The sequence below is a fragment of the Corticium candelabrum genome, chromosome 4, assembly GCF_963422355.1.
Source record: "Corticium candelabrum chromosome 4, ooCorCand1.1, whole genome shotgun sequence".
In the NCBI taxonomy this organism is placed as follows: Eukaryota; Metazoa; Porifera; class Homoscleromorpha; order Homosclerophorida; family Plakinidae; genus Corticium; species Corticium candelabrum.
In genome coordinates this window covers 3,661,847-3,684,346 of record NC_085088.1, presented here as the reverse complement: position 1 = coordinate 3,684,346, position 22,500 = coordinate 3,661,847, and the positions used below count along the sequence as shown (strand labels likewise).

The following is a 22,500-nucleotide window of genomic DNA, read 5'->3' as shown; positions in this document are numbered from 1 at the left end:
TGGCATTGAAGGCACTGCCACAGCATATGCCCGATGCTCTAACTCATTTGGCACATCTAGTTGATGACATGTGGTATCTTGCCGGCGACACATCGATGGATGTAAGCAACACACAATAAACAGATCATTCTGATTCATACTGCTTGTGTTCACACTCAGTTTAGTTGGTATACTAGACGAGCATCATTAGCTGTATTGTATGGAACCTCGGGTAGGTCACCACCACCTGTGTTTACATGCGTTTACATTTGTATTGTCATCGATGTTGATTGCTGTGTGTGTAGAGCTGTACATGGTACAGGATGACTCTTTGGATTTCAAAAACACGCGGGCTTTTGTTGAGAAGGGTCTACGAGAACTGAGTATGTTATCGAAAGCAAAGCAATCTGTATGTAAAAGTGTTGGGAAGACTTAGTGCTAGAGATCAACGCAAAATTAATTAATATTATGATAGGTTGACTCGACTGTAAAGGTTTCATCGGGTGTTGTGAATGTGTTGTCGGAGACTGTAAGTTGATTTATTTATTATTTGTTAGTATTTATTATTATTTATTACTTTGTCTTATTATTGTTTATTATTTATTGTTTATTATTATGTATTAGTATTTATTATTATTTATTACTTTGTTATTCTTTTATTATTTATTGTTTATTATTATTATTATTATTATTATTATTATTTAACCAGATCAATCTGGTTTGTAAGGTCTCTTGTAAGCACCGGAGGCAAGCAGGCAAACCCTGCCTCAGAGGTGCTTAGACCGTCATGGCTGTCTAAACAGAAGACATGACTTTACGCAGGATCCGAGTGGATCCAAGAAACACTGTTTTCTGTAAGAGCTGCAGGTTGTGATGACCTGGAATATTGTCCAGCCACCGTGTAATACCTGCGTGCACTGTGCCCAACTCTCTCAACACCATGGGAACAATCTTTCCGACATTGCCACATGCGGCTTACCTCCACTCGCAAGTCACTGTATTTCTTCAACTTCTCAGCCTATTTCCTGGTGATGTTACCATCAGCAGGATAGCTGATATCAATAAGAAGACAAGTTTTTGTCTTCCTATTTCTGAAACAGATGTCTGGATGATTGGCACTGATCTTCCCAGCAGTAGGTGTATCCCACATCATAATAATGTCGTCCATCTCCACAAGCCTATCAGGATGATGCCGGTACCATCTTCTCTCCACTGGAACCCCAAAATGACGACAAATGTTCCAGTGGATAATGGAGGCCTCCTGATTGTGTCGATCATTGTAGTCCATCGGTGCCAAGGCACTACAGCCTGCCACAATGTGGCCAGGCCTACACTGCACAAGCGGCAAGTGAGACTGAGAAAATCGATGCAGAATGTTGCTCTCATAATACTGAGTCCGAAGAGCTTGGTCTTGAGCAGCACAACCAGTCCCTCAGTTGCAGCAGGAAGATTCGATGATTTCAACCATCTCTTCATGTCCATGCACAGGTGGTTTCTCAGTAAGACGACAATACTGACCATGCATAGGATTCCTGCTCCAGGACTGTACACGAAAAGAACTGCTGCACGTGCGGAAATATTTTGCATCTGTCTGAGGTGCTTGCTCAAAGACACCATCACACAGGATGGTCCCACTGCCATGCAGGCTTTGTGACTTGTCCTTAGAGAGATTCCCCTGCAGCTGTGCAGTAAACTGACGGGCCATGCATTGGATCGAATGAGAGGACCTCCTAGCATCACACTCCTGCACCATTTGCATGAAGGGATCAGAGCTGTTACGAAGGTAACAATCCAGCCCCACAGTACAAGACTGATATGTCGACTTGATCTGTTGTAACCCTCGACCGCCCTCGGTGTTACACGGATCTTACAGCCAGTCAATGTCTGCTGCAGGATGGTGGACACTGTGCATAGAGAGAAGTTTCCTGGTCCGCCGAGAACCGGCAGTGCACACCCATTGATGGCCAGAATCTTGTTTCGACCATACAACTCCGTCCGGAGAACCATCTTCACTCTACGAAAGTACTCACGACGGAGAGTCTTCCGCATAGTGCTGTGCCGGATACCGTTACTCTCGTCCACACCCTAATACTTGTAGACTTGACTCGGTTCCAGATAGTTGATGGTGTCCGTTTTTCCTACCTTCACCCCAGAATTGTGTCCAGAGAGCTTGCCGTTGACAAAGTGTGCAACAGCACACTAGTCCAGACCAAACTTCATCTGGATGTCATCAGAGAAGGTACGAACCGTGTGCAACAACCCTTTCAGCTGATCAGAATTTCTGCCATATATAGCTTCAAGATCATCCATGTAAAGTAGATGACTGACAAGCTGACGATTGGCAGTCTCACCATGCCCAGTGCTAATCCAGTAGCCATAACCAGATCTGCATAACTCCATGCTGAGAGGATTAAGAGCCATACAGAAGAGAAGAGGAGATAGTGAATCATCTTGAAAAATACCTTGCCTCATCCGCATGAGCCTCGTCTTGATGGCAACTTTCTTGTAGGAAAGTATCATCTATGTGTTCCAACTCTTATCACACGTGACAGGAACCTGCACACGACTGGACTATGCAGCTGAAGACATCGGAGTAACCAGCTATGTGGCACGCTGTCATAGGCTTTCTGGTAGTCCATCCAAGCCATGCTCAAGCTTCTGTGCCTGGTCTTACAGACCTCAGTAAAACGCAGTTTGTTAATCAACAGCTGATCCTTGCACCAAAGGAAACCTGCTGACAACCCTTCTGCTCCAATGCCATGTGGTTTCTCTGAACCAAATGCCCTGCAATCCTCAGTTATTATTTATTGTTGTTTAGTATTATTTATTATTGGCATTGTTTATCAATTAGAGTATCGTAATGTCTCTCTGATTGTTGTTTCATTCAGGCAAAGAATATGGCTGGGTTAGGATGGCGGTGGAGGAGATAGGCATACGACGTTGACAGACAGAATTATAGTTTGCTGTGTGGTGGTATGCAGCATGTTTGTGAATTTGGATTAATGCTACAGTTACTAGAAAGCAGCCAGAGGTTTTCATGTTGACATCAATGATTGTGGATAAGTTCTGTATACTACTAGTCATTAGCTAATTATGTCTGTATCAGTTCAGCACAGCAGAATATAATTAATGACCAAAGATGACAATTTCTTGTAGAAGGAACTCTACAGAGTAGTCATTTAACCACTAGATCTGAACATTGAATGTTTATCTTAGGAATACACTGTGTGTCTGGAAAATCGAGGCTAAACGTCCTGTCTTATACGGGTGTTGCTACACGTGACCTCCGGTGACGTCACGCCAACCAACCGGTCGCTGCACGTGAAGGTAAGTCTCTTGCTGTCTAGGTTGGTAAATAACAACATGCATGTACTAGTTGTACCCAAAATTGTTGCATGCACGCGTGTGTTGTGTTCCAGGGTCACGTCTACGCGATTACGACGCAATAACTAGGAATATTAATTAATTAATATTGCTTTCAGTCAACGCAGGGAGCTAGCGATGCGACCTAGTAGGTCGAGTTCGCTGTAGAGGACCAATCCTAGACGTTGCAGCACGAGGTGGTTTCTTTGGAATCGAAAGTCGGGGTTAGAGGTAAAGACCTCTAGGGTGATAGGTTACTCGGAAGTCACGTGAGGGGATGCACTTGTTGGTTACGTCAACTAGAAAGTTCGAATAAAGTTTCGACTTAGTAGTCAACAGATGTGCGGTCAGCACACCGTATGCAAGTATGCCGTGGCTAGTGCTACTCCATCGTATACAATGGAAAAGCGAGTAAAAGTGACGTTCTATAGATATGGAAACGTTAGCCTCGCCGGAGACGCAGTCTGGATTTCAGCCCGGACATCCGGGCTGCAATCCCACACTGCGTCTGGGAAGAGGCTAGCCTAGGGAACAGAGCCATATATGGCTCTGCTAGGGAGGTGACTAGTTGCAGCGCGTGCGCGTTAATCCAGGGTCTTGCCACGAGCAACTGCACGCGTGAAAGGTCAGCTCTTTCTAGTAATACTGATATTTCTATTTTAGATTTACTCGAACTGTAGCGTTGTGCTCAACGGTATTTGTACCTACTGTCTAGCAGTTGCATGATGCACGTGTAGCTAGGAAGCTGCAAGAAGTTGCACTATGGGGAAGAAAGACAACACGCAGTGCAAAGAAGCAAGTGCCAGTCGTTGCAGATTTATTGTTATTAGTACCTATTGGTCTCTGTTTTGAATTCTGAAAACGGAGGAATTGTGGAAAAACCTCATGTCTGGAGCATGTGAGGGTAGGATGGTGAAAGTGACACCAGTGAAGTGGGAGCTGTGCTGGTGTTGGGAAAGGCTCTTAAAATTTTACTGTAGGGAGGGCAGATTTGGGAAGAAATGATGTCACCACATCTAGTCCTACACCAGAATCCTTTCCTTCATGTAAAATTTTGGTCGAGCTCTGTGCATGTTGCAATGTTTCCCTAGCAGATTCTGTGCTGCTAATGCAATTTCAGCCACCTGCTGGTTTATGAAAATTTTCTGGGAGTATTGGAAGTACGTGAGAGGATTCCAACTATTCACACCCGCCTACTCAAATGACAGCCCCCAAGAGATAGGATGGTATAGTTCCAATAGCATGACGTGCATGATGTTGCTGTAGTGTCTAGCGCCTAGAATTGCAGTGTTGAGCATCCTTGTTCAGACTGCACAGAACATTAGAACAGGGTTTGCAATTATGCAAATTAGACAATTTGAGAGTGACGCACCCCTACTAGGCCTGCAGCTATGAAGTGAGGGAGTGCGAAGGCTGCACACACACACACACACACACACACACACACACACACACACACACACACACACACACACACACACACACACACACACACACACACACACACACACACACACCACACACACACACACACCACACACACACACACACACACACACACACACACACACCAGACCTAGGCCTGTAGTTATGACGTGAGGGAGTGCCAAGGCTGCATTTAGCAAGTGCACAGGGAAGTTCTTGAGCTGTCAACAGTAGCATGAACCTTGGAGAGTACACCTGGCATACTTACAGTGCAAAGTACCTCCATCGTGTTAATTAACAGATTTTGTTTATGTTGAAGTCTCACACTTCTAAAGTAGCCACATATATAGTGGCTTTGCAACGTGGACTTTCGAGTTATAAAATCATTTCTTATTACTCAGTGAATATGTACATACAGTTACGTCGTGTGTACATACAGTTATGTCGTATGTACAGTGTGCATGACATCAGTGAGTGGCATCGTACAAGAGGAACCCGGGTGGCTCCTGGCCTCCTCAATATGTAGGCGTGGCCTTTCAGACGACTTGTAAGTCTTATGTGTATATAACTCCAGCGATCAGTATTCCCAATTTTGGGGCCCAATGACACCACAGTGGCACTGATGTGTATATATACACCGTAACACGTGCATGTCATCTGTTCATTTGGTATGGAACATTTACAATATCAGAATTTAGTATCAACAGTGTTCTCAAACACAATCTATGGTGTGTACCGCATTGTGTTCTGTAGGGAAGTTTCGATTGCTGCTGATCAAGCCATGAGTTACGTATGTATATCTACAGTGACCCATTTTGGTGTATTGATTTAGCTTACACACATCTGTGTGTCTGTCTGTCTGCAGGTTAGTCTCCCATCCTCTCATGCCGTTCAAGTCAATGTCGGCACGACCATCAACATTGCAGGCACAGTATCAAAAGATCCGTATCGTTTCGGCATCAACCTGTTCACTGGCGCTGACGAGAACAACTCGGCATTGCACATCAGCAACCGATTTGATGGCAACGTCGTCGTGACCAACGCCAAGAGTCAAACTCGTTATGGCTCAGAGGAGAGACCGGGTCAATTTCCGTTTGCACGAGGAGAGAGCTTCATCATCTCTATCGTGACAACAGCCGACAGCTTTGTCATCAAAGTGAATGGCCAGCTTATCCACGCCTTCAAACACCGAGGTCCGTTTGCCAATGTGAAACGAGTCTCTGTTTTTGATAACCCGAAAGGAGGCTATCCATCGGTTCAAATAACACATGTTTCTGTTCAGGTATAAATTGAATCTGGGTTGGCCAATAAGGTTGGTGCTTTGGTGTGTCACCAGGAACACATGGTGCCCAACCAAATGACATGCCCACGTGTAAACACCAATGCGAGACTATAACACGTGTGTGTGTGTGTGTGTGTGTGTGTGTGTGTGTGTGTGTGTGTGTGTGTGTGTGTGTGTGGTTTGAGGCTACCTACCTACCTACATACACACACGTACATGCGTACGTGTAAACGTCACAGCACGTGGACTAAGAGAAGGCGTGGTTGTGATTGACATTAAGTTTTGTGATGCCTTGTGTTCACAGAATCGCTGCTGTTCAGTCACCATCTGCTTGAGTGGCTTCAAGCCTTAGTGCCACGTCTTTGCTTGCTTGCTACCCAAGACCATGCAGCCTCTACTGCCACCTGTGGCACCAAAGCACCAGTTATCCACCCCTGTAAATAGTGTCCATGTGTGCATTATATAATTAGTATTTGGATAAGTTCATGTTTGCTAGCTGTGCTTGTTTGTATATCCTCGATAAACAAACACTAATCGAATCTCTCTGATTTAGAACCCTGGCTCTCCTCTCACAGTTTTCACTCACCAGGTTAGTCGTTGTATACTGTGTTCATGTCTGTTGTTGACATAGAGAGCAAGAGCCGATGAGTATTGAATATTGTACTCGGACCTTCATGTGTAGGTTGCCATGCCTCACAAAACCCAAGTGCGTCTGACTCCTGGCTGTGTTATTCACATGTTGGGAGCTGTTTCACATGATCCACATCGTTTCAATGTGAACCTGGCTGCGAGTCCAGACGAGAGTCACAACTGTCTCCACTTCAATCCACGATTCGATGCCAACAAGCTCGTGCTCAATGCCAAGAACCATGGCAAATACGGCGGAGAAGAAAAACCAGCGGCCTTTCCTTTCACCAGGGGCGAAGGTTTCCATGTCATCTTCCGTGTGCAAGCTGGCGGATACGACGTGATCATCAACGGTGCACACGTCCACACGTTCAACCATCGCATTCCAGTGGATCAAGTACAGAGTGTGGTCATTAACGATCAGCCTAAAGGAGGCAATCCATCCGTGTATGTGGCTCATGTCACGGTCGTGGGTGCAGACGGTCAGACCCTCGTACCATGAGTAAGTTGTCTTATTGTATTACTAGTAAATGAAGCTGTGTTCTACTCACTTCAGAGCTACAAGTATGTGCGTGTAGTTGTGTGTGTGTGTGTGTGTGTGTGTGTGTGTGTGTGTGTGTCTGTCTGTCTGTCTGTCTGTCTGTCTGTCTGTCTGTCTATGTGTCTGTGTATCAGCTAGTGTATGTGTGTGAACACAGCTTCACTACAAAAGGATTATAACCCATATCTCTATGTTTGCTATTGTGCAGTGAGCTGATCAAGTGCTGCTCCATTCGAGAGAAACTGACTCTGACTTTTGCTTTCTACTGATGCTCCGCTTTAGGCTGTTGCTTGCTTTCTTCGTGTGTTACGACCTCACGTCGTCCCACCGAATAAACATGCAAATGTACTAGTTGATTTTTGTAGTGTTTGTTGTTATGAATTGAGCAATTGCAAGTGATATGTCATGGTGTTTGAAGTTGCGCTCACCAAATTCGCCAAAATGGTGACTAAAACTTTCCCCTGGTGACTGAATGTTTCATAGCTAGTCGCCAGGTTTGGTAAAATTTGCAACGTCTAGGCACTTGCAGTCTCTGAGAGCGAGCTAACCTAAGCTCTTGTTACCGTCGAGTGGCAACTTTGGTTACACTGTATGTATTGTAATGTGACACTCTAGCGGACAGAACTTATTCAGAACGTTTGCATCATGCAAGACAATTGGTTGGTTTGAATTACCGTTCATTTTGAGCATTCAAAGTAGGTGTGAGTATGTAAATCTTACTTCGTATTCGGCATGCAGTTACAGTTCTAGACTATACGGTTAAAGTATAGTCTAGTAATAAGCATATTCTGTTAAAACAAATTTACTTATTTTTATTGTAATTGTGTGCATTCCAGTTACAAAAAGGATTAATATTAATTATGCCCGCATTGGAATTCCAAGGCTATTCCTTGGTGAGTAACACAGTTGCACTCAGCCTCAGCCGGTGACTATATGACCATCTGATGTCGATACCAAGGACAATAGTTTTGTTGCTTAAGTTAGGCCATTGCAAAATGGTTCAAATTAGCATCTGAGGGTCTACTGATTGCTGGACGAGTATCGACAATTAATCGTTCGAGTTTGGATATATAGGGAATTCCTTGGAATCGTTTTGATTGCTTGTGGCAGCGTGTATTGATACACTGGTCATGAACAGATGCTATGTCAATGTTGTATTGCTCTCGATGCTGATGTCTAGATTACACCCATTTGACTGAAATCATTGCCTCCCTCACTGCCCCCACCCCAGCCCCGTTTTGTATTACGTTCTATTTTAGTTTTGGTTTAGTTTTCAAGACAATTTATAGTTTTAGTTTTACTGTTGATAATTTTTGCCCTAATTTTAATTTTTGTTATGAATTTTAGTTTTAGTTATATCCGAGTAAACTCCAAGCATGTAGTTGCTACTAATTAGATATGAGAATAGGCACCATGTAGGTATATGCATGCAGTCATTAGTATTATGACCATGTGTGTGAGTGTTAGGTAAACAAGCACTTCTTGCCAATTGTTTCATGGTAGACAGGCTAATTCTATAAAATTGAATAAGTACATTAAGCCAAGATAAAACTATTGTTTTTGCTTTTGTAGTGGTCATTGCCTAAGACACACGTTATAACATGTTCACTAGCATTCACATTCACCGCCATTTCCAGGGTTTCCCCAAGAGGTGCTGCACCCCCTTAGCTAACAACGACTTCAGCTGAAAGGTCTCACTCATGCGACTATGACTTCAAAAGAGCAGTACTTCGTTGGTCAGCAATAAAATAGGATTTTAAAGACTTAACATATGTACTATAGACTCGACTGTAACTGGGTTACTTAATCAAATACAGATGTCTAGAGCTACAGTCAAATTGTTAAATTTAGTAGTTTATTAATATTAATGCTTATTAATATTAAGGGGCCCTTTTAAAACGATGTCTGTAGGAAACCCTGCATTTTCAACTTCAGAAGTGTCCCGGCAGTTGCACCACATGGTTTCCAGAGCCGCACATACCACTCTGGCAAGTACAGTACACTGTATATATGGCTCTGGTGGGTACATGTACTGTATATATGGCTCTGGTGGTTTCTCTCTCCTCCGACTCCCAGGGCAGCTGCAGTACTGATCTGAGAAGTCGTAGGTAGAGCTCCTTTGCACATACACGTCATTAACCTTATGAATTAATTAAAATAAATGAGTCTAACACTAAATTAAATCAGATGTTTTTGTTACAGTTTTAGTACAATTTTACGTGTGATTTTAGTATTCGTTTTGGGTTAAAACAATTGGTTTCCTAAATTTTATTCCTATTTTTGGTATAACCAAAACAATTTCAATCAATAATCAAAAAATGAAATCAAGGGACTCAAGAGACTAGAAATGAAACATCCGTGTCTGCACTTTCTTTACGACTACGACTTGCCACTGTTTCAATACTCGATATGACTTTGGATCCGATCGTTTTGGCAGTCTCGATCATGTCAGTCATTAGAACAAGCGACAAGGTGCCACTTCCAGTCTTTTGCAGAGAACACACTCGGCCATTCCTGTTAATTCCTACGACCAGCGAAGCGTCGGTACACATCTCTTCTTTGGCTGTCGTGTCGACGACACATGAGCTGCCGATCTGCACCACAACACGTCACAGTCACAAACACCTTCACTCAGAGAGTCTAAATTACTTTAGAAAGTGTGACTGTAACGGGCACTCCCGACAAGTCAAGTGGATGGCAATCACTAGGGTCATCAGACACCTCGATCTCAACCGCTTCTCCATCCTCCCCTCTATTGACATGAAGCGATGGTATTCTAAACAATACCTTAACCTCATTGATATTTCAGTATAATCCATGTTTTACTGGCAAATTGACCTTGTGTTAGTCAGAGCTGCTAGAGTAGCGAAAGACAGTGCGTCAACCATGTTACCTCCATGTTGAAGAACCTTGAGAGAGTCAAATAAAGTAATGCTGGTGAATGCAATGAACAGCTGCTTACCAGAGCGTCGACGTAAAGTATCCAGCATTGTTCGTCGGGTACTATGCATAGTGATGCCAAGTCAAGAGCGGACGGGTGGTTATAGAGCTGAGATAGAGTATGGGATATCGTGTTGGATACGTCATCGGCACCGCGCCCTTCGAATTCCGGAGATGCAACTGCAGAACTGAACAACACACAAGTGTATGTCTTGTATGCCACTTGCATGTCTGTGTTAGCAATTTTTCAAGTGTGGCCATCACTACTTTGTCAATACTATAGCATAAACGATATTAGATATATAATTTATTAAAACACCAAATTGCTGGTATCTGGTCTACAAGTTAAAGCGACAGGTTCAGACCCTGAAATAAGGATTTCTAATTGATCGGCCACTCAGAGCTGTAGAGCCACTTTAGACTATTTTTGTCATTCAAATAGATGAGCAACCTTCTCATTTGGTCAGCCAAAGGCGTCGCTTGGTCAGCCATTGGCCAATGCCCGGCAGTTACCTCATGCTCTGCAGGTTCATATTTCTCTCTTCTTGACCCCTACATGTACACGGTTATACCATGCCTAGTCTCTTGCACAGCCCCTATTAATGCACACGTGAAGAGAGGAGAGGGTGTGGTGCCAGCACGTCTCAACATCATCTGCAGCACTTGGCAAAAGAAGCCTCACGGCATGAAGAAGGTCAAGCGCAAAATGTAAGAAGTACTCGCTTTGATTCAAACTCAGGACGATCCAGGCAGCAAGAAATCAAATACACACTACTAGTACCACATGTGGTACATGTAAGGTAGTCCTCACTGGTGCCCTAAACGTTCCTATCAACGACAAACTCCAAATGTCTAGAAGCTGCCACACTTGAATACAATAAGCCACCCAAAAGCTCAGCTTCCTTGCACATAAGCCTCCGCTTTCATTTGCAACTTTACGGTAATACAATTTCATATTTTTAAATTTAAATTTTTTATTTTTTCCTTTTTTATTTTTTTTTTTTTTATTTTTTCTATTTTCCTTTTCTTTTTCTTTTATTTCTAATTTTATTTTTTTATTTTTCTATTTTTTATTTTTTTAGGGCGTATTCGTTTGGGACCTTTCTAGAAACAGAGAGTGGAAAGGCCCGCTAGCATGTTCGATTGGGCACCTTTCTTTTTCTGGATAGCATGAACAGTTTCCCAAACCTTTCCAGAAAGAGATAGACTGGAAAGGTATGTATGCTGTCCAATTGGTAACTTTTCTGTTTCCGAAAAAGGATAGAGCGGATAGACTTTCTGACTTATCCTACCATCAATACAGATAGAAAGGATAGAAAACGCATCTATAGACATATAAAACGTGTGTTCATAGTTTCAACCTTCCAAACCAACGCCTTCGCTTAGCCTAGCATTTCCAGACCAGTATTTGCGCATATTCTGGATTGCCCGCGCAAAAGTTTCAAAGAATGGCAGCTGATTTCTCATGGTCGGCAGAACAAACTCCCGAAGAGTTAGTAGACATTCTAACAGGTGGAAATGTGGATGCTATGACAAAGACCACACACACATGGGGTGATTCTGATACAAAGGCACTGATTCTCCTATACGCCGAATTTGCCCAAAAATTCAGCCTACCGGCATGGTAATGCATCTAATGTACAATAAATTAGTCTTACGTTACCTCACTGTCATTGCTTGTGTTCTCTAGTCAATAATTTTACAATTTCTAGTTAGAAAGATGCTACGCATTTGTGCATATAGCTCTGTTACCGCCTCGTCTATCTCGTTTTGGAAAGGTTCTGTTCGATTGGTAAACGTGCCCTGTCTCTTTCCACTCCATCCAACCTAACCTTTTCCAGAAAAAGATAGTCCCAAACGAATACGCCCTTAGTTTTCGTTTCATTTCTTTCTTTTGTTAATATTTATTTTTATATTTTATATATATTTTTTATTTACTTTTTAGTTTTTATTTTATAAATTATAGTTAATACACCACCACACAAACTATACAAACATATGACAATACCAATCAACAGAAAACTTGATAATCCCCTTGTCACGTGACGTCGAATTCGGTTGTCCGATCTCAGCCTTCACGCCAACGACAACGTCATTTCCATTCTAAATGCACAGCACAAGAGGCCAATTTAACAACGCACGTTTGGTAAACTCCAAGAGACGTAAACCATTTGAAGTCTGGACGAGCCGCTCGTGCTCGATACGTCTCCTGTCGTCACAGTTATGTGTCTCATGTCTCTACACGACCTTCCGTCCTCACGAACATTTTTCTCTATTCCTTGAGCAATGAATCGCTTCTCTTGCTCCGATAGCAACACTGCAAACATCGTTCATTGAATTCAACGCCAGCTTAGCGCACGCGTTTTTATACGGGTGTTAAGTGGCAACTACTATCCGGGTCATTGAAAACAGGCCAAAAAAATCGCATGCCGCTGTTAGACCCGTATGTAAACGCACTTCGTCATCAGTAACATTGCTTACGTTTGCGCATATTGCAAACAAAACAAATACGCATACATACAACTCTCGCCGTTCTTTGCGCTTGCCGTAAGGTGTTTGCAGCTATAACAAGGTAATTACAAGTTAGCCTCGTAAACCAGACCATCTCCTCGCACTGTTGCACACACAGCTCCCGTATAACCCGTCAACTCCAACATATAGCGAATTTTTTTTTTGGGCCCACTTTCTTTAGTACCCGGATAAACGTCCCGTATACGCTGTAATCTGCACGTGACGTTGGCAGAAGGAACGTGACATGGTTGTATTGTTGTTTGCGTTCGTTGACTACTGCGCACCTTGCGACGCCACACCATTGACGTTGCTGAAGCAGTAGCTGCGTCGTAATTTTCGAACTCGGGGGCCATCAAAGCACATGCGCACAAAGTAGCTATAGCAGGTAGGCTAGACGTTTCGTCTACCTTACGTTGTGATACTTATTTTTCTTAGTTCATAATTCAGCAGAAATCTGCGTCAGTGCACTTGCATCGCAAAAGGAGCTGTTCCAACTTTCAGCTGTTCAAGCAGAGACCTCTTCAAACTGGTGGACACATAATACAGTTAGCAATCTATTAAAATATGCAAACTACTAGTAGCTAGACTACGGTACGTATAGTCACGTAGACATAGATTAACTTTTTAGCTCTTTAGGAACATTGCATGGGCTTACACGTAATCTATACCTTACATTGTATATCTATAGTAAACATGCTTCTAGGTATAAAGTTTATAATAAAGTCTGTCAAGCATTTTTGCTGTTCTTCTGAATACTGACGGACAGACTGTGCTGTCTCTTTATTTTTTGTATACGCTTCGGCATCACATACCTACTGACAGAAGGAGTTGTGCGAGTTGCTCTCCTACTATTAAACACACTGGGGCGGCCAGCTTTTGCAGGAACAGAGCTTGAATTTTTTACATGTTTTCGTCTGCTGAGGGCTGTAGGCTGCACCCGAATTCTTTGCCTGTGCTTTGTTATACCTGTGTGACTGCCAAAAGTGTGTAATGCTGAAACCAACCGCTGCTGCTTGGTCGGTGGATGTGTTAATTTTCCTCGACATTTCCAGTAGTTTTCACAAAACTTTTTAACAGCTATCAGATACCCATCATTATTTGTCATGTTGGGGGCAAATCCAATTTCTAGGTCAACCATGACTTCATTGAGACTTGTTTTGACTCTCTCGATTGTCTGATTCTTGTCTTCACCACTACTGGGTATTTCAGTCTCCGTCATGGTTGTTTTCTGCCTTTTCTGTTGGAACAGATCATCATCCAGCATGGCTGATTCTTTGAAAGAATGCCGTATGTCTTCATTATGCCATTGAATATCAACAGAGAGGGACTGCAAGTACTCTTCATCTGACTTTTGGTGAAGACTGCTGTAGAAGCTAATGGGTTGGCAATCTTTTCCAAGAGCTATGCCTGCAAGGAGCTGGCGTCCTTTTGGGGAATCAGTTGGAATCTTGTTGATGGTGGACTTCATGTATTTTGTTGCTGCAACGAGCTGGTGTTTACATGGTGTTCCATTGTATCCTACCGGGCAAGAGCATTCCCCTAGTTGCAAGTCTACTATCCAGTGGTTGTGTGGATCTGTGTGGCTTCTAACCATGTATACATCAGGGTCTTCTTCTGTGGCTGTTACATCATCGAAGGAAGTGCTACCAAGCTTCACACCAGCTAATGTATATTTTAATGACACGAAGTGATCAAGTCTGTTACTTGCCAGTGAAAGTAAGCGGCGCTGATAATACAACTCCATTGTTATATGCACCATTTGGAATAACTGTACAGCATTCCAGGCCTTCTGCCTTTGAAACAGGATATCTTTGATTATTCTTATGCTTGCTTCAGAATAATTATTCGTGTAGTTTCCTCGTGTTGGGAATTGTGTCCGGAAGCATAAAGCCCATTCTTCTTTTCGCTGCCAGTAACTGTCTATCCGTTTTTTGAAAACAGGAAATTGACTGCTTTCAATTTCAGCTTTTACATTCATTAGGGCTTGCTCTGAAGATGAGTACAGAAGGCACTTTGTGAGCAGCATACAAGTTACCCTGTCGTTTCCTGTTACCCTGGACTTATCACTCCACAGCCAACGCCACATGCTTTGGAGGAAATGGAACACACAAAGATGCAGTTGTGCTTTTGGCCATACTATCTGGAGTGCTCTTCGTTCACTTGCAGAGTCATCAGTTAAAATTGTTAACGGCCCTGCAATTTTGCCTCTTCCAAAAAAGGCATAGTCAGGTAGGATGCTGACAAGTGCTTTAAATGCAGCTGTAAGAGTCTCTACATCTTCACTTGAAGCCATCACACACCCTAACGGTACAGCTCCTGCAACAGTGCTGCAGCTGAGTACAAACACTGCAGTGTTTAAGTTGTCTAAGCTGGCTGTAGAATCGCAGTAGACCATTTCACTGCTTTGGTACAATAGTTTGTGAGCTCTCGCCATTAAGGGTGTGACAACTGCTAAAAGGAATGGAACATTGTGAGTGACTTTTTTAACTTTTGGTGGATGTTCAGGAGCCATTGCTTCTTTGGTCTCCTCAGCTGACTGATAAAGTTGAAGAAACGCTCTGCCGTTTTCTGAGCTATGGGCTTCATTAAATTGGTTTACTTCTAGCAATAGACGCTCAAACATTAATTTGCCATTTTCAGGGCCAACACACTTCTGTCTCCATTTTTGAAACAAGCGTTGGACATCCTGGCAGTTGGGGTTGATGGACCGATCAGCAAGTGCAACTTCAACATCTGAAGTGCCAAATTTTAGCTGTAGTCTGTTAACATATTCATGTCGAGCTCTGGCTGCTGAGTATCCTGACTCAAACAAATTGTTGTACTCCTCTTTGGCGCAATTAGCAACAGGCCTGCAACTAAGTGCATGTGCACTATTTACAGGATGGTTGTGGCTATACTGCATGTCAATCAGACATGCTTTGCTAGGATGGTTGGCAATAGCCAAGGCTAGGCTAGAATAGACTCGCACTCTCAAGGTACTTGGACACTTTGTTTTCTTCATTCTGGTGCTCTTGAACATACATGATGGTGGAATTTGGGACTTCATTTTCTCTTGGGTTTTAGTTAGTTTCTTTTGCTGGTGGTGACAGTGTCGCACTGTTTTAAACAGAACTCTTTGACCTGATGGTTTGACTCCTCTTGTTACTCTGTATGTTGTTTTTGAGATTTTTTCAAAGTCTTCTATCCATTGCACTGCTGCTTGAGGAGTGTTTGCATTTGTCCATACTGTTAGTGTAAAGTTGTAGGACTCTGCTCCCAAGAAAGCATCTTGCTCTTTCTTGCTGTGCTCAACAACAAGGTAGCTGTAGTTTGCAGGGAATAGGTAAGCTACATCCTGAGGTAAACCAAGGTTCACTTCTGTTGGTGGGTTTGTTTTCAGCCTGGCTTGGTCACTAACGCTAATGATGTTGCTAGGAAGGGGGCTTTGCAGAGGGCTTTCAACAGGTGTGATTTTATCACACAACATACTATCTTGGTTGTTTGGTTCTTTAGACAAGAGACCCGTTGCAGATTGGTAGGCTTCTGTCTTATCACTGTCCCTGACATGTGAATGTGTGATTGACAGTCTGCCAGGCACATCTAGTTTTGGATGGTTAGTTGCTGTTGCTGCAGCCTGAAGAAGTCCCAATACATCAGAGCTCACCTGCTTCTTTTTCAAGCTAAGGCTGAGTAATCGGCTGTTTCTGTTTTCCTGCAAAGGCTTAGGAAGTGTCTTCTTGTTGTCAAACGCTAAACTGCTGACAACATTTTGAATGTCAATCTTGCCTCTGACTAACCAAACTGCCAAGACAGTCCGTAGGTAATGAGCATATGCACTTGGCTGGTGGTAAATACAAAGTAAAGATTTTAGAGGATGGCATTGAATTTGTGGAAGGCGAACATACGGCCAAACTTCATGTGGACCAAATGACACAGTAGCAACGAACATGAATGCAATCACACCACAAGATGATGAATCTGTTTGCACTGGGTAATTGCAGCATTCGCGGGAGCAAGCATGTTTGCCATTTCTGTCAAAAGTGGGCCTGTGCAAGTTGAAGATGCTTTGAGGTATTGCAATCTGCTCTCCCAATATTTTTTGCAGTTCAGAGAATGTCTGCTTACATTCCAAAAGGAGGTTGGGGGGCACTGGATAGCCAAGGGAATCGCCATAGTAGGACAAGTTGGTTGATACGTCTGTAACAAGCACAGTCCAGTGATTGCCTCCAAGGATTTTGTTAGAAGCAAAAGCAGTGCCAGACAGTGGATCAATGCTGACATTTACAATGAAGAAAAGCAAGCGAATGCTACTTCTGCCGTTTAGTGCAGTAGAAACATAGTTTGTCATACATCTTTTGTTGTATTCAGACAACACAAGCGACATACAGTCATTTGATGAGTTGTTGACAAGTCTGGACAAACTATCAAGAAGGTCATCTGTCAGCCATCTTGTGCATGCCAACTTTGAAAACTGATGGGTGCTAATGCTTTGACATGCTATAGCCAATGGTGGCTGATTGAGCAGTATGTCTCTGAACTGTTGAATGGCATCACTACTAGGACGTTGAATATTCAGAGTGCTTGGAAGTTGGCATGTCTCATCAAACCACTCTTTCTCCTGATGCACCTAGCAATAACATACCATGCTTTGATGTTATGATTATTCTAGGATATGTAGGCTAATTGTAGGGTTTGTGCATACCGAGCATGCACGTGTGTGTGTGTGTGTGTGTGTGTGTGTGTGTGTGTGTGTGTGTGTGTGTGTGTGTGTCTGTCTGTCTGTCATGAACAATGTAGAGTAGAGGACTTTCTTATATGACAAAGACCTTCAGCATTATGTTCATTGATTTAGAAATTCTAGAAGTGTTACCCTCTTGCAACTAGATCATGTAATAGTGTTTATCGGTGTCTGTCTGTCTGTCTGTCTGTCTGTCTTTCTGTTTGTCTGTGTGTGTGTGTGTGTGTGTTTTTTGATCGTGTGGGAATTGTGTTGATTGTCTAGATTCTTTCTCATTTGAATTGTCAAAGTTGACTCCCAGTAATCTAATGTCTTTGCTGTTCAACAACCGATAACCACTTCAACTGCTGTGAGTGTGAAATCGGTGAATGAAGTCAAGGAGGGACTGGGAGGTGTGACAGCCGATGGGGATCAACAGCAATGAGGAGTGGAGAACGTGAAGGATGAGAAGTCGGCTGTTGTGGAGGACAAAGCAGCAGCATTGGGTACAGATTGTAGTGACTGGATCGTGTAGCACGTGTTTGCTGATAGAGTGATGGATAAGCAGACAAACGGATAGACTGACACTGTCACAGACAGATGGATAGATGGACAGATGGACAGACACACAGATGTACAGACAGACAGACAGACAGACACACAGACGGACAGATGGACAGACTCATACAGACAGATGGAGAGACTCACAGACAGAGAGATAGACAGGCACACAGACAGACAGACAATGGACAGACAAGCAGACAAACAGACAGACAGACAGATGGACATACAGACAGACAGACAATGGACAGACAAGTAGACAAACAGACAGAAAGATGGACAAACAATGGACAGACAGACAGAGGACAGACAAAGAGATGGAGATACAAACAGACTGATGGACAGACAGACAGACAGACAGTTGATTGGCTGACAGATTCATGAATGAAAGAAGACACTAATCCTGTACAATCCCTCCATCCCTCCACAGTAAAGATCTACATTTTGTATTTTGTTTCAGTTGCTGTCAGACCGTCTGTTCGTGCTTCTACCAACTTGGTTCAAGCACAGGACACAGAGACGCCAAATTTCCGTGAGAATCACTCTTGTGTGTTGCTTGGCTAACTATCAGTAATGAGAACTTGTCTCTTGTGTCAGTTGGAGTTGTAAAGGAAGGGATGACATCTGACATGTGCTTTAGGAGCATCTTTTTCTGCGTGCAGTTTGCCATGGGAATGGTCTGCTAACCACATAAATCAGGAATTGAGTATAGCAATTGAGTTTTAGAGCAGCAGTTGAAAAAATTCTTGGTACGTTTCAAATAAATAAATAGATTTTGGGCAAGGATTCACTTAGCAAGATTGATATTCTAAACATTTGTGTGTAAGCAATGCTAGCATGTATACCTTGGTTTTATCAACATTTGCTTAATATTTAATTTAAAGAATTTAGAGAAATTTTTAGAATAATTTGACGTGTGCTGGTGTGCTGGGTTTGATAGTTAATTAATTCAACATCTAAAATTTAGTTTCAATCATTTGTCTGTTAATTTGCAGTTTGATAATGATTTATACAGCCTACATTGATTGATTTATACCGCCAATTTATATATAGTCAATATTATTGGGTGATCACAGGCACTGCTTCTTTCTTTCTTTCAAGCGTTTTTCAGCTCTTTTCTGCTGGTAGTCTCATTACGTTTGCTCCTGGGTTTTCTGTCGACGTCCATCTCAACTCAGGATGTCTGCGTCATCGGATAATGGTGGTTCGTGTTGCTCCACATCACCGTCCAGTTCTTGTCTAGCGACTTGTCCTGTTTGCCACGTTCCTCGTCGAGACGACTACGCTTTATGGCAACACATAAATCTTGATCATATCAGTCGTCGTTGCTTTCCTCCTGTGGATTTCCTTACCAGGTCAGGTCGTCGCCTTTGTTCGGTCTGCGGTTTTTCGTATGCCAGACGGTGGAACTTTTGTCGCCGTTCTCAAGGCCCTGGTCTCCCCCGCTGTGGTGGAACCATGTTGGATCCGGGACAGTCAGTCTGGTTAGATGACGTCACTGTTTGTTCCTCTTCAACTGCCAATTGTTCGAATTTCACACTTGCTCCACAGCTGCCTCCCTCGCAAGGAGGAGATAGTGAGGAGGAGATCGATATACAGACAGGAATGACAGAAATGCCAAGTTTCTATGAGGAACCATCTTTTCAGTCATTTGATGATCCAGTCATGGAGGCTATCCACTCTGCTGTCCACCTGTCTTGTCACAGTTCATCTGAGACAGTCCTTTTCAATACCCTCATGGAGGAAGTTTCTCACTTGCCAACTAAAACTGTCAATCACATCCCACGTTCTGTTCGCCCTTTACTTGGGAAAGTACTTTCTGTTGAGTTCAAACACGCCATTAAAAACGGCATATGGGGGTTTGCACGTCTACATATGTTTGCAAAGGCTGTTCTGCGCTGCCCGCCTAGAGGAGGAAGGAAAAAACGGTATGTGGTGAAGTCAATACTTCAATCTCGTCTTGATCGTTGGCAATCTGGAGACCTTCCCTCTTTGTGGGCTGATGCTAGAGCTGATGCTATCTCTCATATGTCTTCCAGTAGCAAGAAACCATCAATTGCTCAAAACAATGCCAGACGTTCTTTAGCCTTGGCACGAGAAGGTCGTTTCCGAGATGCTATGCGCGTTTTAGGCTCATATGGCTTGGCAGCCTCTGATGATAATGACGCTATACATGAACTACAACAACGCCATCCTTGCCACTCACTCCCTGAATGGAATACAGACATTCCACCAACGATCACTGTCAATCAGGATTCAGTGCTTACTGCCTTACGTGCCTTTCCTAGAGGTTCAAGTCCTGGAGCTTCTCAACTGCAACATCAGCACCTGATTGATGCAATAGATGGAACCACAACTCCTTCCTCAATAGACTGCTTGGATAGTCTTACTCAATTCATTTGTTTCTTGTTATCGGGTCATGCTGATGTTCGCATATCTCCTTGGCTGGTTGGGGCACCTTTGACTGCTCTTCGAAAGAAATCCGGTGGCATACGGCCTATTGCAGTTGGTGAAATTCTGCGACGCCTGGCCAGTAGGCTTTGTTGTATGGCTGTGAAATCTACACTGCCGGAAGTCTTTTTGCCATATGGCCAGGTTGGTGTTGGTGTACCTGGAGGTGTCGAAGCAGCCATTCATGCCCTTTCTGCTCTTCTTGATGAACATGGTGACAACGCTGACTTGTGTTGTCTCAAGATTGATTTTTCAAACGCTTTTAATGAATGCTTTCGCTCCTCTTTCTTGCATCGCCTACACAGAGAATTCCCTGCTCTATTTGGCTGGGCACAATGGTGCTACCATTGTGAAGGCTTCCTCAACTTTGGTGATATTCTAATTCCTTCATCAGGAGGTGTACAACAGGGAGATCCTTTGGGCCCTCTCTTATTCTCTCTTGTCATCATGGAGTTGATGGACAGTATTGGTCCTCTTCCCGACATCAACATGAAGCTTTGGTATCTTGATGACGGTTCGTTCGTTGGTCCCCGCACTGCAGTTGCTACTCTCCTTAATGTTCTTGAAATAAAAGGACCCCGTTTTGGGCTACACCTTAATACGAGCAAATGTGAGGTGTTTTGGCCTTCCGGCGATCAACAGTTTCTTGATTTCCCTCCTGAAGTTCAACGTATCACTGAAGTGGCCGGAGGAGCTGAATTACTGGGTGCACCACTCTGTGGATCAGACGCTTTCTTTGCCATGTCAGTTGCTAAAAGGATTGACAAAATCAGTGACTGTCAAAATCGTTTGTCTGATTTAGATGACCCCCAGGTGGAATTACACCTTCTACGTAGTTGCTTGGGTCTCTGTAAACTCAATCACATCATCCGTACAGTTCCAACAAACAAGATCACCAAGGAGCTGTTGAGATTTGACGTCAATTTACGCCACTGCTTGGAAAGCCTGTCTCGTTCCTCCATTTCTAATGAAGTTTGGTCACAGGCTACCAGGCCCATTCGTCTCGGAGGTCTCGGTCTTCGTGAAGCTAGTCGTTCTGCCCCAGCAGCTTTTTTGGGAAGCTGCAACTCATCTCGTGATTTGGCCAGCAGACTTCTACTGTCATGTTCTTTGCCTTTCCATCAGTCAAATGAAACGTCTCACGTTGAGAGAGAGGATCAGGTATCGGAGATAACAATTCCTGGAGAGCTTGACTGTCGTAGCATTCTATCCACACTTCTTCCAGATAATCAAGATCTACAAATTCGTAAAATGACTCAAAAAGAAATACAACGATTACTAGATGTCTCACTCAGTCTTCACATCCAAGACAGTACTCCCAGCATAAGAGATAAGGCTCGTCTGAACGCAATTTCAACCCCACACTCCGGATCATGGCTGCGGGCATTACCCAACACAAATCTCGGCCTCGTCATGTCTCGGGAGGAATTCCTGGTTGCTCTGCGTCTTCGCCTCGGTATTGCTGTTTTCCCCTCTTCTCCACTTCTTGTTCGGTGTCCATGCGGTCAAGTAATTGACAAATTTGGAGACCATGTTCTTGGTTGTGGTTCTGGGCCGCTTCGCTTGAAGCGCCACAATGCTCTATGTGATATTCTGTATCGATATCTGCTAGTGGATAATGCTGGGTCTCGTAGAGAACAGTGTTTCTCCAGCGAAAGTAACGACAGGCCTGGAGACGTCTTCCACCCGGATTTCTTACAAGGAAAAGCTGCTTTTTTTGACATCTCAGTTAGAAATTCTTTTACCAATCATTTCATCAACAGTTGCTCTACCAAAGCAGGAGCTGCCGCCGAAGCTGGCGAAGTTCAGAAAGACCTTCGCTACGATTCAGACGTCACAAGCGCAGGAGCCAGTTTTTACCCTATGATTGTTGAGACATATGGAACATGGTCCACATACAGCTTGGAGATCATAAAAGTGATTGCAAGGAAAACTTCAGTTTTGAACAAATTACCTGTTAGCAGAATAGTATGTAACATACATGAACAACTAGCAGTACGACTTTGGCAGTATAATGCCAGGATGGTTTTGGACAGGCTACATTTGGTCTGTCATGGAGAGTAAAATAAAACATATATATAAAGAAAAAAAAAAAAAAAAAAAAAAAAAAAAAAAAAAAAAATA

The 22,500-nt window shown here is 43.3% G+C and overlaps 5 protein-coding genes and 1 long non-coding RNA gene across 9 annotated transcripts in view; 4 read left to right on the top strand and 2 right to left on the bottom strand.

Annotated features, from left to right (window-relative positions):
- LOC134178256 (ubiquinone biosynthesis protein COQ9, mitochondrial-like) overlaps positions 1-3,221 on the top strand; it is a 4,638-nt gene extending 1,417 nt beyond the window's left edge. The window contains exons 4-8 of one of the 2 annotated variants that reach the window (XM_062645098.1): positions 1-101; positions 160-211; positions 285-388; positions 455-508; positions 2,868-3,221. The exon at positions 1-101 is cut by the window's left edge and continues 4 nt beyond it. In XM_062645098.1, coding sequence (XP_062501082.1) covers positions 1-101; positions 160-211; positions 285-388; positions 455-508; positions 2,868-2,909 — 353 coding nt within the window. In that variant the 3' untranslated portion in view covers positions 2,910-3,221. The remainder of the gene's footprint in view (positions 102-159; positions 212-284; positions 389-454; positions 509-2,867) is intronic. The other variant, XM_062645099.1, reaches the window with a different exon arrangement.
- A 19-nt stretch (positions 3,222-3,240) lies between these two features.
- On the top strand, positions 3,241-7,618 carry LOC134178254 (galectin-9B-like). 2 transcript variants are annotated; one of them, XM_062645097.1, is made up of 6 exons: positions 3,241-3,306; positions 5,521-5,557; positions 5,633-6,049; positions 6,603-6,638; positions 6,732-7,178; positions 7,426-7,618. In XM_062645097.1, exons 2-5 carry the CDS (start codon positions 5,549-5,551, stop codon positions 7,176-7,178), a joined length of 909 nt encoding a protein of 302 aa, XP_062501081.1. In that variant the 5' UTR covers positions 3,241-3,306; positions 5,521-5,548; the 3' UTR covers positions 7,426-7,618. The 2 variants fall into 2 exon arrangements, with proteins under 2 accessions (XP_062501081.1, XP_062501080.1); XM_062645096.1 differs by lacking the exon at positions 3,241-3,306 and adding an exon at positions 3,859-3,967.
- A 1,852-nt stretch (positions 7,619-9,470) lies between these two features.
- Positions 9,471-12,490, bottom strand: LOC134178276 (exosome complex component RRP42-like). The gene is made up of 6 exons (XM_062645128.1): positions 12,326-12,490; positions 12,166-12,260; positions 10,180-10,345; positions 10,056-10,126; positions 9,867-9,993; positions 9,471-9,811 (listed from the first exon to the last, which is right to left on the bottom strand). Exons 1-6 carry the CDS (start codon positions 12,482-12,484, stop codon positions 9,551-9,553), a joined length of 879 nt encoding a protein of 292 aa, XP_062501112.1. The 5' UTR covers positions 12,485-12,490; the 3' UTR covers positions 9,471-9,550.
- A 397-nt stretch (positions 12,491-12,887) lies between these two features.
- LOC134178652 (uncharacterized) overlaps positions 12,888-22,500 on the top strand; it is an 11,777-nt gene continuing 2,164 nt past the window's right edge. Inside the window, exons 1-5 of one of the 2 annotated variants that reach the window (XR_009969667.1) lie at positions 12,888-13,053; positions 13,104-13,197; positions 17,650-17,870; positions 18,386-18,457; positions 18,523-18,674. This is a non-coding gene — a long non-coding RNA (uncharacterized LOC134178652). Of the gene's footprint in view, positions 13,054-13,103; positions 13,214-17,649; positions 17,871-18,385; positions 18,458-18,522; positions 18,675-22,500 lie in introns of both variants that reach the window. The other variant, XR_009969666.1, reaches the window with a different exon arrangement.
- LOC134177922 (uncharacterized) lies at positions 13,396-17,128 on the bottom strand. Its single transcript, XM_062644699.1, has one exon. The coding sequence runs from the start codon at positions 17,029-17,031 to the stop codon at positions 13,396-13,398; it is 3,636 nt and encodes a 1,211-aa protein (XP_062500683.1). The 5' UTR covers positions 17,032-17,128.
- LOC134177920 (uncharacterized) lies at positions 19,105-22,441 on the top strand. The gene has a single exon (XM_062644697.1). It carries the CDS (start codon positions 19,105-19,107, stop codon positions 22,438-22,440), a length of 3,336 nt encoding a protein of 1,111 aa, XP_062500681.1. The 3' UTR covers position 22,441.